The 15,963-nt window shown below is 34.7% G+C and overlaps 1 protein-coding gene across 1 annotated transcript; it reads left to right on the top strand.

Annotated features, from left to right (window-relative positions):
• Positions 1-1,563: 1,563 nt before the first annotated feature.
• Positions 1,564-6,485, top strand: LOC138935789 (uncharacterized). The gene is made up of 7 exons (XM_070300621.1): positions 1,564-1,588; positions 1,652-1,888; positions 2,159-2,212; positions 2,301-2,559; positions 3,597-5,413; positions 5,528-5,656; positions 5,737-6,485. Exons 1-7 carry the CDS (start codon positions 1,564-1,566, stop codon positions 6,483-6,485), a joined length of 3,270 nt encoding a protein of 1,089 aa, XP_070156722.1.
• Positions 6,486-15,963: the final 9,478 nt, after the last annotated feature.

The raw sequence follows: 15,963 nt of genomic DNA, 5'->3' as shown, positions 1-15,963 counted from the left end.
TTCAATTTCTTGAAAACTAGCACTAACTATGAGTTTTATAATTTCACGATTTATGTAAGCCGATGGGAGTTTTAATTCTATCTCGTTCATTAAGTAATTGGCGCAGGTGTTGACGGCGTCGGTGATAGAAACTAGCTGTGACAATCGAGCATTCACACATCTTGTAATATTTTCCATGCCGAGAAAAGTTGCTTTCTGCATCACAATAGCGACACTGTGCGTTTTTCGTTTCTTCAAAGGTGGCTGCGCTTGCTCCTCCGTCTCTCCATTACTCGCGGATTGTTCCACATTTTCCTTGTAAGTCACTATCACAGCCCTCGTCCCGTAAGCGGTAGTGAAGCCGATGGAAATATTGTTGATGATAATCGGACTTGGTTTGGTTTTTTGATTCTCACTCAAGTACAGTCCTATCTGTTCCATGTTGAGTTGAAATTGTTGCCAGGTGACGGTATCGAGACAAATTCCGTCCGCATAGTTATCCGTTAATTTAACAATTGGTGCGAAATAACCTTCGTTTGTTGCTTGTAATCCCACATGTAGCTTCTTAGTACACGATGAATTAAGGGCATACGTTGTCGATAGTAATAAGTATCGCTGTTCATTTCTTCTATCGTTGTCGAACTTGTTGTCCGATTTGCTAATATCACAAACGTGTGTAGATTTAACAAAATCGGTTAGATTTTTTTGATCACGAAAGCGTGACAGCCATTGTTATTACTTTTTGAATAAAACTGAGAGAACACCAGGCACAACAATGCCGAATTCTTGTATCGCAGCCGAAATGAAGACTTCGTACGGGCAAACTCGAATGAAAGATTTACATCTTCTCGCGCTGCTTATATATCGAAATATAAAGAAAAGTGGGGGGAAAAGTTTGTATAGACAATTAAATAACAGGAAAAATCGTGATTTTTCATGTTCAATCTTGTTCAACTGGCTAAAAAAAAATTACGCGAAAAAACATCTAGAATCATCTAGAAATTAGATTCGTTACAAGAGAAAAATTTTTCTCTAAACTTTTTTTTCTCTAAATACATTTACAATATGTTATAAAGCGTAAATAAATGTTTATCGCCTGTGTAATAAATTTTTATAGATTGTATTGTATAAGAGATTATATTGTAAAAAATTTTATAAAGGAGTAATTTTCTAATTGACATAATCCCGTCTCTTCTACGAAAATTTTTAAAAACGTTTATCGCAACAAAGCTGTTACTTTAGGATCGCTATAACAAAAGTAATAAAAGTAAGTAAATAAGGTAGTAACGTGATAAAAAATAAAATAATTTTTTTGTCTACTTTATCGTCTTTTTGGAAAACAGGAATTCTTTTTGTCGACGTTCTTTTGTTTTCTTCGATCTAATCTAATCTAACTACCTAGAAAGGAAAAATTTTAAATCTTTAAAAGACTTTTCCTTTTTGGAAAAAAGTGGGGATATGCGTTTAAATAAATTCTCCGTGCCGAAGTAAAAAAGGTAATTTCGAGTTCGACATCATCCGAAGTAACGCGAGTCGTTCCGTGGAAAGTAGAGATATCGTGTATTTCGCGAGTAAGTGACAAAAATGGCTGGACTTAAAGAGGTATTAGGTAAGTGCATAATTATAGGCTCGAATTTGTCGTCTACGTTAAATAGTGAACGCTATTTATCAGTGCTATCGGATGAATCGTCGGAAATAAATTACTTAGTTTTTCGGGCATTTGCATGTGCTAGTTCGAATACTATACTCGCTATGCTATATAGACTAGGCTATTTTGGCAATTATGCCGAGTTGTTGCATATCGCGGGTGAGATAATAGAAATGCGCGAGGCATTTGACCACGAGGAGGAGGATGCAGACGGCCTTATAGCCTTCCTGCTATCAAACCATCGAGGAAACCGCTTAAACGGTAAGCAAAATGTTTTTATTTATATTGTACAATTGTATTGTAATCGAATACGATAGACAGTGATTAATCAAAATTTTCAAAATCATAATTTGTAGATTGAAACACGTCTGCGACTGATGGGCGAGGGACTCCCTCTCAGCTTCGAAAACGTCCGGCTGAAGAAGAGCTCGAAACAAGAACTTCGAGTAAGTTTCGCATAAAAATAAAATAAAAATATTAATCTTTATATACTGATTCTATATTCAATATTGATAAAATATTAAATTTTAGGAAGAGCACGTTCCGCCGAAAACGACAGCGAAGCTGATATCACGGCATCACCAGGTGAGATACAAAATTTTGAAAAGAATAAATATAACGTAGATGTAATTTTTATTTTATTTATAATTAAATTTTTCTTTTGTTTCGACAGTGCAGAGAGGCGGTGGTGGACAAAATGAAGAAGCGACTCCTGAAGAACGAACAGCGCAGCTCTGCAATAACGAGGAAGTAACTGACATGGATGAGAATGAAGAGGAAGTCGTCGGTGAAGAACGCTGTAATCCCTCGTCGGAGACAGAAGATGGTGAAGAGGAGCCGGAAGTGGAAGAGGAGCAACAACGTCATGAGGTCGGCGATATTAATTTTAATTACGTAGATTTATTGACGGAAAATAGGCGACAATTTAGGAGGTTCGGCATAATCGAAAGAGAAGCGAGTTTCGCGATTCGACCGTTGCTTGAAGGCGGAGATATTTATCATTTGCTAGAAAACGCGTTCCGTCTTTTCATTCTGCGGATTTAATTCATGGCCCTGCCAGATTATCTTTTCGTCCTGCGCGTGACTTGATGCATGAAGATATTTGGGGAATTGTGAGTTCGGTAGCGCAGAGCGCGAGAGGTCTCGATATTGCGGAACGCTTCGATATTCGAGTTTTTAACGTTACGGTTCCTTCAGGGCGGGGACGTGTGAAATTAACACGCGAAGATATTGCGAAGCGTTCGATACTAACAATAAAAAATTCCGATAATTTATGTTTTCCCCGGGCTCTTGTTGTAGCGAAAATTTATTGCGAACGCGGTAATTTACGTACGGGAGAATTGCATGAAAAATGGAATACTGTAAGATGTACGCGATCCCCTCTTCAACGGGAACTCGCGTTACAATTAGCACGGGATGTCGGTGTTACGATACCTGAAGAGGGTTGCGGAATTCGGGAAATCGAACGCTTCCAACGTTATTTCGCCGCTGACAATATCGCGATAGTTGTATATAATTTTAGTACTTTCGGTCTCGGAGAAAAACCTATGTACGACCGAACCGCAATACTCGCTTCTCTCGAACGGGAATCGTCGCACCGATTAAATATAATGTATTACGAGAGCTCGCGACATTACAATCCTATTTTAAATTTAAAAGCAGCCGCTGGTTCTCGTAATTATTATACGTCGTGTAATGTAAGTTTTCGGGACGAGATAGGTCATCGGTGCTTGAATAAATGTCCGCGCTGTTTCGCAGAGTCGGCATGCGTCGATTCCGTTGCGCCTGTGAAATGCGATTCATGTAATCGAACATTTTACGGTGCAAAATGTTTCGATCATCATCGTAGTAAAAAATCGTATAACGGTAGATCGCTCGCGAGTGTTTGTAATGTCGTGAGATTTTGCAATGAATGCGGATGTGCGGTTAAATCGAATGTGAAACACGAATACGGCATTTCTTACTGCAGGCTATGTCGGACGCCGCAATCTCGAAATCATTTATGTCATATGCAACCTCTTCGCAAAACGGTTAGTTCCTCTACCGAACCGTCCTCGTCAACGGCGATGACTACGTTGATATCGGATACGCGAGGAACAACAAAGAGTAAAGAAGCTGCTGGCGAAGAGGTAAACGAGAGCAAAAAGGACCTCGTGGCATTTATATTTTATGATTTCGAAACACGGCAAGACGAGACGCTCGAAAGTACGATGAACGTGAAAAAACATGTACCTACCCTCTGCATAGCGCAACAGATTTGCGAAGGGGATGCGTGCAGGAAAATGCGATGCCGTTGGTGCAGGATACGCGAATTCATATTTAGACATGATCCAGTGAAACAATTTGTCGAATTCGCAACGCGAAGGACGAAACGTTTTAACCAGATCATATGCATAGCACATAATGCGAAAGCGTTCGACGCGCAGTTTATTCTTCAATACATCGTAGAAAATCGGAATTATTTAAAGCCGAAAATAATTTTGAGCGGTACAAAAATTGTAATGTTATTAGCAGGAAATACAAAATTCATCGACAGTGCTAATTATATGCCAATGCGATTATCTGAATTACCGAAAGCTTTTGGCCTAGGGGACTCTGTGGATAAAGGCACTTTTCCGCATTTATTTAACACTGTCGAAAATCAAACGTATGTCAGACCGTTACCAGACGCGAAATATTATTCTCCTGAAAACATGAAGACATCGGAACGCGAACGCTTTCTCGCATGGCATACGGACATGACGCGAAAAAACATCGTAATCGACTTTCAACAAGAAATTGTTCGCTATTGTCGTACCGATGTAGACATTCTTCGACGCGCTTGCATAGCATTCAAAAAAATTTTTATAAACCGTGGTAACGTATGCCCGTTCGAGGAATGCACCACTATTGCCTCGACGTGTATGATCGTTTTCCGTAAAAACTTTTTGTGCAAAAAGGAAATAGGTATTATTCCTTCCGGTGGTTATAGAAAAGCGAGCAATTATTCGCGTAAAGCTCTACAATGGCTGATATGGATGGAGCGCGAAATTGGGCATCCTATAAAGCATGCGGGGCGTGCGCGTGAATATCGTACGACTGATGGTACGCTCGTCAACGGATATTATGAAACGACCGCTGTTGAGACGACACAGCGTCACATTTTACAATTTCACGGATGCTTTTGGCACGGGTGTCCGACTTGCTTTCCTTCGAATCGCGATAAAGCGCTTTCTTCGACTTCGGATCATGGAGATACGATTGCTTCGCGATACGAGCAAACTCTCGCGATCTCGTGGCGCCTTCGACAACGGGGATATATGGTGACGGAAAAATGGGAGTGCGTTTTTGATCGGGATATGCTCGAGAATCGTGAAATGCGAGAATATCTCGAAAACCATCTGTTGGTGGAAACACCACCGCTCGACCCTCGCGATGCGTTTTTCGGCGGCCGTATGGGAAATATCGTAACTCGATACGAAGTTACGGGTGCAGAGAAAATACGTTACGTAAACGTATGCTCTTTATACCCGTATGTATTGAAGACAGGCGCTTTCCCGATCGGAAATCCAGATATTTATGTTGGCAAAGAATGCGCCACTTTAATCGGAATAGCTCCAAATTACAATTTTGATTCGCTCGAAGGTCTTATACGCTGTACTGTGCTTCCACCACGCAATCTCTTTCATCCTGTACTCCCGTATCGCGTACGCGGAAAATTACTTTTCGCCTTATGTCGTAGTTGTTGCGAAACATTTGCGCAGACATTTTGCACGCACGACAGCATTAATGAACGGGAATTCGAGGGTACGTGGGTGTCGTGCGAATTAAGAAAAGCAGTCGAAAAGGGTTATCTCGTGACGGCAGTAAGCGAGATTTGGTAATATAAAGTTAGTCAATTCGATCGCGCATCTCGACAAGGCGGTTTGTTCGCCGAATATATAAACTCATTCTTACAATTAAAACAAGAAGCAAGCGGATGGCCGGGGGAATGCGGAGACGACGATGACGCTAAAGAACGGTATCTACGGGAGTACGAAAAAACCGAAGGTATTGTTCTCGATAAGTGTAACGTCGCGCTGAACCCTGGTTTACGTTCAGTTGCAAAACTCTGTTTAAATTCATTTTAGGGAAAATTCGGCCAGCGGCCAATTTGCCGAATACTGAGGTTGTGAGAACACTGCAACGTTTTCTGACATTACTGACGAGTAGCGAGCATGAGATAACCGATATATTACCCGTGAACGACGATGTAATATATGTTTCGTGGCGATTGCGACAAGAGGCCGTCATGCCCTCACCTATAACTAATGTTGCGATAGCGGCGTATACGACGGCTCAAGCGCGCTTAAAATTATATGAATATTTAGAACGTTTAGATCGACGCGTGTTATATTATGTTACTGATTCGTATATATACGTAAGCACAGGTAAACCGAATGAATATGAACCGCATACGGGGAATTTTTTGGGTGACATGACGGACGAGCTCGAAAGCTACGGTCGTGGTAGTTATATCGAGGCGTTCGTGTCCGGTGGCCCAAAATTTTATGCTTATGTTGTTCGTATGGCGGACGGGCGTACGCGTGAATGCTGTAAAGTAAAGGGCATAACTCTAAACTATGAAAACTCTCGGTTGGTTAATTTTAACAGCATTAAGAATTTATTGTTAAATAAAGAGGGAGCACAAGAAAATGAAAAGAACGGCGAAGAATTGCCGAAAACTTCGATAAATCTATGCTTTAGAGCAATTCGTCGTACCACGTTTCACGAGATCGTAACACGGGACGAAACTAAAGTATGCGCGCCCGTATTACTAAAACGTAGATTTATCGATAGTCGAAATTCGCTACCGTATGGTTATGTATCTCAACAATGATTTTTCTATTTTTTCTCGACACTCTCTCTTTTATTGCTATATTATGTAATATACTTTTGTGTACTTTTCGCAGCGGTGCAAAATAATCTTTTTGTAAATAAATATTAAATTATATGTAAAAATTTTTCATTGTACAATGTTCCATATTCCGCATAATATAAATAATGATGTTTTTTATTTTAAAGCAACCATGTGAAAATATTTTTCTTCCCTTCCTTTCTTCCCGACGTCTCAGTGACGTCATAGACTCTGCCCTAAGTCTCAGCGTCAAACAGTCTCAGGTACCCGTATATATTTCAAGATCCTTTCTAACGTCTCCAGCGATGTTGTTACCGTATGTCTATCTGTGCAGTGGGGCTCACCCCCTTCGGACAATCGTACCCGTACATGCACGCACGTGTTCGTTACCACGTCATAACATCTAGTTTATTCTAGCGGTACCTTATCCAACTTTCTCTTTTCAACAGGAAGGGGGGGAAGAGGGTGGGCGACATATAGCGTACATCTCCCTTGGTTTTCCTCTAAGGGGAGCGATGGGATGATGTTGTATACCGCACGATATCTTTCGGTTTTCCGTAAGGGGAGGGGAGGCTGGGTGCCTTATGTCTAGACGCATCTCCAGTCTCGACAGTCGCCATTTTGTCGGTTGTTGTCACGTCTGCTTTCCGGCAGACATCTTGCCCGCTTTCTCCCACGCACTATTTTTTGGCTAGTTTTTCCAACCCGCTTTTTTAAATCGACGGAACCGACGGAACCAATCGGAGGACTGGGCACTATGGGGAGAACCAATCGGATCGTCAGGACCCCTATCTTAGCGCTGGACTATTCTACACAAATACTACGTTTAACTTCTATTCTAATAAGTTTTCAGCTAGCTTAGCATACTAGGACCCTGTTTGAAGAGGCGGAGGACCCAGGTTCGAGCCCGAGCATGTTCACGCGACCGAAAAAATAAAGAAAAATAAAAAAAAAATAAAAAATAAAAAAATTTTAAGGGAAAATTGCCTCGTGGACGTCCACGAGTCTTAGATTAAAATTCTAAAATTAATAAGCTTATGATTATTGAAGCGATATAGCGGGCCGAAATCTCGATGTTATATAAGGCTGTTCCGCCTTTATAATGAACACAACTTATAAAAAGATACAATTCGTAAAATATTAATGGCGTAATTTCAATAGCACACAGTAAAATAATGTAGTTCTTGAACAACGCGTCAATTTTTTTAAAAATTGCTGTGATTTAAGAGATAGATTCATTAGACGCGAAGGACCCAGGCAAAGGTAACGCGATTTTGACCCGTTGCTTTAATAATCGTAGCAGCTTTATTAATTTTAAAATTTAATGCGTCAATACTTTTAGCGGAGATCATGTAGAATAATGTCTTTCTCTATTAACACCGATATCTTTGGCGGTAGTCGAAATCAAGGAGAAAAATTTATATTGCACGAGAGATATTGGCGATAATGTAAAAAATTTCGTCGCGCTATCATGTTTTAAGAATCATAAATATACAACTTTTAACACTTTAATGCCATAATTTCAACAATACAAAGTACGGAAAAATGCAGTCATTGAACGACATCGGTTTCTTTAGTGGTTGCCGTGTTTTAAACCGAAGTTATCTATTATCGCTGGTGCTCTTTCTGAATAACGTATTTTAATTTATGCAAAAAATAAATCTATATATAAATAATAAAAATATCCTAATAATGCTTTTCTCTATGACTGCAGTCGATAAGAAATTAGTCGATATAGATGCTGAATAATATTTTGGTGGTTGGTCAATGAGATCAAAAAATTATAAAATTTCCTTGTCATAATTGATTAATGCAGTGTTTCGGAACATCTGTAGTTTTTTTCCAATCGTAGCATAGCCTATATTACCTACTTACCTACTACATACATGACAGTTATCTTAACCTCGTGTGTTTCTCTCTATATTTATATTTTGTGTGATCGCGTTTCAAAATATATATTTGTAAGTTTTTTAGATTTTCTGATCTTACTGAAGTGTCATTGAATAAGCATTTTTTGCGTGAAAGTGTTTGGGTACCATAAGAATGTACAACAAATTCTTAAATGTTGCAACAAGGTACATGACAACATGACAGTTATTTTAACCTCGCGTGTTTCTTTCTATTATTATATTTATATCTAGTTATCATTTTTGATAGTTTTTCAAAATATATATCTGTAAGCTTTTTAGATTTTCTAATCTTACTGAAGTGTCATTGAATAAACATTTTGTTCGTGAAAGTGTTTGGGTATTATAGGAATGTACAACAAATTCTAAAAATTTTACAACAAGGCACATTATAATTAAAAGTGAGTAATTTTATTATATTTTCATAATTCACATAATATTTTTAAGTATTGTGTTTTCTATTAAATTGAAAAAAAGACTGAATTGTGATGATGACAGTTATATGAGTAAGATTGTTGTACAAAAGAAAATGATTTAAAGTCATATCTATTAATATTACATCATGTTTATTTTGATTTTAACAGACGACAATAATGTATAAAATAATTTGCAAACCACACATAGATCCAGCTTGCATTGAATATCAAGAAGCAATCTATTACAAAGCACGAGAATCTTTTAAGCGAGAGTTCAATATTATAGTCTCCGCTAATAGAATCTTGTGATCTGTAATGGTATGATCAACGCTTATTCATCAACTTGCAATATCTGTTGAAGCAATAATGAAGTACATCAGCGATACTGGGATTGTGCAACTACATTATGAAATAATAATATAAATATTGTATGTTTTCTATTAAATTGAAAAAGGATTGAATTGTGGTAATAACAATTATACAGGTAAGATTATTATACAAAGGAAAATGTTTTAAATTCGTATGTATTAATATCATATCTTATCATTTATTTTGATTTTAGCAGGTAACTATAATGGATATTAATTTGCAAACCACACACAAATCCAGCGTGCACCGAATGTTAAAAAGGAATCCGTTATAAAGCATGAAAATCTTTTAAGCGAGAGTTCAATATTATGATCTCCGCTAATAGTATCTTGTGACCTGTAGTGGAGTGATCAACACTCATTTATATTGATAATTGAAATAATAAGAACTTTGTATTGGTGATAGTATTAGAAGATTGAAATGACATTTGTATATTGCTTATATATTTGATCTTTTTTATTTATAGTGAAATTTGTACATTGGAAATAATAAATTTGTCTATGGAGTGAATATTATTGAGATAATTTTGTAACTACATTATGAAAAGTATGTTTTGTATGTTTTTACTTATTGAATTTAAAAGAAGAGACTAAATTGAATTTAAGGAAAAACAAAATCATGATGATGATAATTGCATATATAAGTATGATTCCTTTACAAAGAAGAAAATCTTAATGTCTTGCTGTCTATTAATATTATATATGTTTATTTTGATTTCAACAGGCAACAGTAATAAATGAATATTAATTGGCAAAGCACGCACAGATCTAGCATATGTCAAATACCAAGAAGAAATCCATTACAAAGCACGAGAATTTTTCGAACGGGACTTTAATATTATAGTCTCCGCTAATAGAATTTTGTTATATGTAGTGGAATGCTAATTCATTAATTGTCACTAATAGTTGAAATTATAATAACTTTGTATTGTTGATTATTGATATTAGAATATTGAAATGACATTTGTATATTGATTTTCAGTTATTGAATAAATCATGGAAGACAGTGCTTTAACATATCACACTTTTATAAAGAGCATGTTGTTTTTGTATATTATTATATGTACTATATATGTGTATCTCTCTTTCATATATGTATATTATTGCACATAAATAAGTAATCCATTACAAAGCACGAAAAATCTTTTAAACTAGAGTTAAATATTTAAGTCTCTGTACATATAATTTTGTAATCGATAATGGAATGATCAACATTTATCTATGAACTTATATTATTCAATATTTGTTGAAGCAATAATGAAGTTTATTCTTTATAACTGAAATGGCTTTACTAGTTCAGAGTTTATCTCTTTCCAATCGTCGGATGTCGTTTTTTATAATATAGTTTTGTAATAATTAAAATTAAAATCGACTTAAAAGTAATTTTCATCAAAAGTAATTTTGTGTTGTTAATTCTTTATATTTTTTTCATTAATTCTTTTTTACTCGTTTATTGTGTTTGAAATTTACTTGTGTATTTTAAAATAGTTGATATATAGAATGTCGTTAAAATAATCGTTTCATAAAAAATAATAGTGTCGTCATATTAATCATATGATATATTATTGTAAATAGTTTTGTACTGTCGTTGTACTAGCCAATTGGTAATTTATTTCTCATACATATGTACTAGTATATTTTATGTTAAAAATAAAAGTAATGTATGCGTTAGAGAGTAAATGTACTCTTATGTATGCAATAAAATATTCATTTTTTAAATTTCGTCAAAATAGCCCTTTGACATACACACACACACATATATATATATATATATATATGTGTATAAACGTATAATGCGCTGCAATGTTATTTTATTTTCATAATGTTATAATGTTCAATAAAGATACAAATTATAATCAAACAAGAAACGTGTTTTAATTTTACAATAATCATATATAACATGTATATTTCTATATATACAACGTTTGTATTTTTATTTTATTTATTAGTGTTTTGTTGTGAGCAAACTTTTAATCCCATGTCGTGTATATATGTGTATATATTCATATATATATATATATATATATATATAATGTGTGTGTGTGTGTGTGTGTGTGTGTGTGTGTGTGTGTGTGTGTGTGTGTGTGTGTGTGTGCTACAATACATGTGTACTAATTTGATAAAAGTAAATGTATTCATAAGCAACGGAATTTAAACTTTTACCAGTAGAAGCATACATTTTCTACTATAATGTATTGTAGCAAATGTATACATTGTCTAGTAAATGAATACATTTATCAGAAATAGACATTTTTATATTTAGGTGATACTTTTGCTGAAATCCTATCGTAAATGCATACATTGGCTAGTAAATACATACACTTACTAAATTTACGCTTTTACTATATTATATATGTATATATATATATATATATATATATATATATATATATATATATATATACAGTATGATGTAGCTTTTTGTAGAGTTTTGTTTTGATTGCTTATAATGGACAATAAATGTCATTGTACAAACATGCTTTGAGAATATAAGATTAATTTCACAAAAATGTAAATAGATGATTGTTGATATTTTCATAACATTTCACAGGATTCTAATAGCGGAGAAAATTATAGTAAACTCTAGCTTAAAAGAATCTTGTGCTTTGTTAATCAATTCTTTTCTAGTGCTCCATGACAGATCTGCTGTGCAAATTACTATATATGCGTAGGATATGTGGCTCTCAATTCTGTTATATCTGAAATAGGCGTTTAAAAATATTAATAAATAGCATAATATATTAGAATTTCATATACAGAATAACTTTAGCAGAAATATTATCAAATCTCATGAGTATATTATATTATTATATTATATTATAGTATACGTACGTACAGTTTATTAAATAGCAGATTACCCTAAGGCTACGGAAACAGCAACTTGTATTGTAAATGACTTCTTTCACAACACTGATGGAGATATCGATATTTTCATAACATTTCACAAGATTCTAATAGCGGAGAAAATTTTAATAAACTCTCGCTTAAAAGAATCTCGTATTTTGTTAATGAATTCTTTTTTAGTGCTCGATGACAGATCTGTTGTGCAAATTACTATGGATGTATAGCATACATGGCTCTCAGTTCTCTTATATCTGAAATAGGCGTTAAAACATGTTAACAAATAGCATAATATATTAGAATTTCATACACAGAATTCTTTTAAGGAACTGATGGAGATATTGCACAAAATACCATGATATGCTATCTATAACAAAAATATGATTCATCACTGAAAATAAGAAAGATCTATTACTCCTTGGACTATTGCTAGGAATATCATTAAACTGCATTCTTGTCTTATTTCGAAGTATTTGAATACACAATACTTACTGAAATTGTGATGTATCTAATTGAAGCTCAAAGAAGAATTTATCTCAGATGAAAATTACAATTAATTTAACTTTATATTTAACTGATATGTTTTCTTACTTCCTGATTACATTACGTCGTGTCTGTTACGTGTGCAATGACACCGACCGGAAAAAAAGATTTGGAGAATTTACAGTCAAGTTTGACTCTTTAAAAATAAAAAATTAATTATTACGCTGTGTCATTACGAGAGGTTAGGAAATCTGTCAAAATAACTGTCCAAGGCAAAGATACAAAATGGTATAATAAAATTATTAATTATTATTTATGGACAGCACGTACCATATAAAAAGTAGAAATATGTTTATAATTATAGGCTTTTTCATCTTCTTTTTCTAATTATGAGCGATTACAGCAAATCTGACAGCAAGAAATCACAGTTGTAACAGCCTTTTCTTAAATCTTCTTCTTCTTCTCTTTTGGCTGTCAGACTTCCGTAGGAATTATCTATACGCCAATCACTAGTTATGCTTATTCAAAGCTATGGGTGTTTATGTTCTTCTTCTTTTTCTTGTGAATAGCACTGGGCCTGAGATACACAGGCCCACACGGCCAAGTCGATATAAATATTGCTAATGTTGTAGAGATCAAGTTGTGAGTTGGTATCAGAAATTTTATTTAGATGCGAGTTACTGATAGAATGCTACAGAAGGAATTCCTCTTTAAAAGAGGCGAATAGAATTCAAAAATAAGGTCCAAAGGACACACGCGTTAAGTGAACACGTCCGTACTCGACCAAGGCCGCAACGGAAGTCCTTTTCTTAAATATATCAACAGTCAGAATGTATGAATATTCAGATGCGATACACACGCGCTTGATCGAAATGTGCGCAAAAGAAATGTGCGTAAAAGAAATGTGCGCAAAAGAAATGTGCGGAAGAAGATTTGGAGAATTTACAGTCAAGTTTGACTCTTTAAAAATAAAAAATTAATTATTACGCTGTGTCATTACGAGAGGTTAGGAAATCTGTCAAAATAACTATGTCCAAGGCAAAGATACAAAATGGTATAATAAAATTATTAATTATTATTTATGGACAGCACGTACCATATAAAAAGTAGAAATATGTTTATAATTATAAGCTTTTTTATCTTCTTTTTCTAATTATAAGCGATTACAGCAAATCTGATAGCAAGAAATCACAGTTGTAACAGCCTTTTCTTAAATATAACAACAGTCAGAATGTATGAATATTCAGATGCGATACGCTTAATCGAAATTTGCGCAAAAGAAATGTGCGCGAAAGAAACGTGCGCGAAAGAAATGTGCGCGAAAGAACTGTGCGCGAAAGAAACGTGTGTAAACGAACAGTAACAAATGTTTATTTACCAAATGAAATTAATAATAAATGTCAAAAAATTTCAAAATTATACATGCATACATGCGTGTGTATGTATTTTAAATTATACAAAAATATGTGTTGTGTCCAAAAGCAACGTGTCCAATTGAACGGTGCGCAAATAAAATGTGTCTAATCGAACCGTGCGCAATTGAAATGTGTCCAATCGAACGATGCGCAACTTTATGTGTCTATTATCACAGTGTGCGATTGCAACGTGTCTAATTGTATTGTGCGCAAGTGAGCCTCTCCCGCCGCATACTACCAGACGCGCGGCTTACCGACGTGCGCCCGGCTAAAGGTCAGAGCTGATTAGCCAAACTTTACTTAATAATTATTCTTTTATTAAGCGTTATAAAAAAAATGGTTCAGAACTTTTTGACTCACAAGGGGAAGGCATGGGTTGGGAAATTCAGTTTGGGATCAGCCTTCGTGTGGTGGTAGTATACCCTTAGGGTGTAAACCCAGACAGCACAAAACATCCTCAGGATCATCCTGAATATGTCCAGGACGGTTCAGAACATTTGTAGGATGTTTTAAGATATATTATTATAAATATATTTATAAAAATTTAATATGCATACATAATTATTTTTAGTTGTGTCGGCTATTTAATATAATTTAGAAATCTTAAGTATTATAATAAGTATTAATGTCCTATAAATGTCCACTGGATAACCCCTGGATGTCTGTAGGATATATCTGCCCTGTCTATTATATTGGATGTCTTTTGGATTTCCAGAGGACATATACATGTGCAATTAATTGTTAACATTAATTTCGTTTAATATTAATAATTGAATTTGATGCGCACATTTTCATATATCCAAAATTATTATTTATTTAATATTTTATGAGAAATGTTACTGTTCGCAACATTCCAATAACTTTACAAACAATAGTATTCAATCGCTAGTTTGTTTGTTTACCGCTATGCGACACGCAAACTCGTATTTGAGATTTGGTCATGAGAATTATATAAAGCTTGCAAAGAGCAACTGACAGGAAATTACAAATGTAATTATTTTCTATCAGCTCAATTTCTGATGCAATTCCAACATAGGGAATTCAGATATTGGATTGTTTAGAAAATATTACACAACTCAAACCCGGGAGCCAAACCTAAAATATTCATGTACAGCACGAAAGCCTCAAATATTAAAGAACGGTGAACTATTTTTAATATTAGATTTTTAATATTGGCAGTAAATAACAAAACATAATTTTAATTTATATCCTATAAAAATCCTTAGGATATTCCACAGGATCTCCCTGGATTTTCCAAAGGTTAATATACGGCTATCATTTACTCTTCCTCAGAACATCCAGAGGAGATCTGAGGATTACAATGGGATATCCTGAGGATATCCTACATGTATGTCCTGGATGCCCTTTGGACGTCCTAAGGACATCCTTGTGCTGTCTGGGAATATATTAAAGTCATAGGGCGCACTATCCAGCCAATTCCGAGAAAAAGCGTCTTAAAGTTTTTCAAGTTGCTTATACATAAGAAAGTCTTCTCACCTGTCAAGCGGCCGTCTGGCTGAGGCGGTAGCGTGTCCGACTCGCATGCCCGTAGTCGCAGGTTCGATCTTTATAACTTAATTTTTTTTTCTTTTTTTTCGTCCGAATAATCATCCAATAAATATTTTTTTACTTCTAATTAAAAATTTATTCATTTACAAGTTATTTTATTGAAAAAAATAGAAATTTTTAACATTTGTCTTTAAACACTCTTTTTAATTTTCTTTTTATTTATCCACAAAATTTTTACAAATTTTTACATTACTTTTCTGACATATTTTTATTTGTAAATATTTATACGATTTTTCAATATAAAAGATATACCTAATACAAAAGATATACTCAGCGAACAGGGTATGTGTGTACAAGAAAGTGTAGGTAAGAAATATTCGTTTCAAAACACCCTGTTCTTGTGAAAATTCTTGTAAAATTCTTGTAAAAAATCTTCTTTTATTTGTTGCGCGAGTTGTCGAGATATTTTCTGTTTTTCATGTTTCTATGATAATTATCATTCTGGTTTCTGTAAACCATCA

The sequence above is a fragment of the Polyergus mexicanus genome, unplaced genomic scaffold, assembly GCF_030449975.1.
Source record: "Polyergus mexicanus isolate NDT 795.1 unplaced genomic scaffold, iyPolMexi1.0 SCAF_8, whole genome shotgun sequence".
In the NCBI taxonomy this organism is placed as follows: Eukaryota; Metazoa; Arthropoda; class Insecta; order Hymenoptera; family Formicidae; genus Polyergus; species Polyergus mexicanus.
The sequence above is the reverse complement of the archived record's forward strand: the minus strand, read 5'-3'. Positions and strand labels throughout refer to the sequence as shown.

Coding starts and splice junctions, on each gene's coding strand:
- LOC138935789 (XM_070300621.1), top strand. CDS start 1,564: ATGGCTGGACTTAAAGAGGTATTAG. Junction 2,213..2,300: donor TGATATCACGGCATCACCAG/GTGAGATACAAA, acceptor TTGTTTCGACAG/TGCAGAGAGGCGGTGGTGGA. Junction 5,414..5,527: donor TAATGAACGGGAATTCGAGG/GTACGTGGGTGT, acceptor CATCTCGACAAG/GCGGTTTGTTCGCCGAATAT.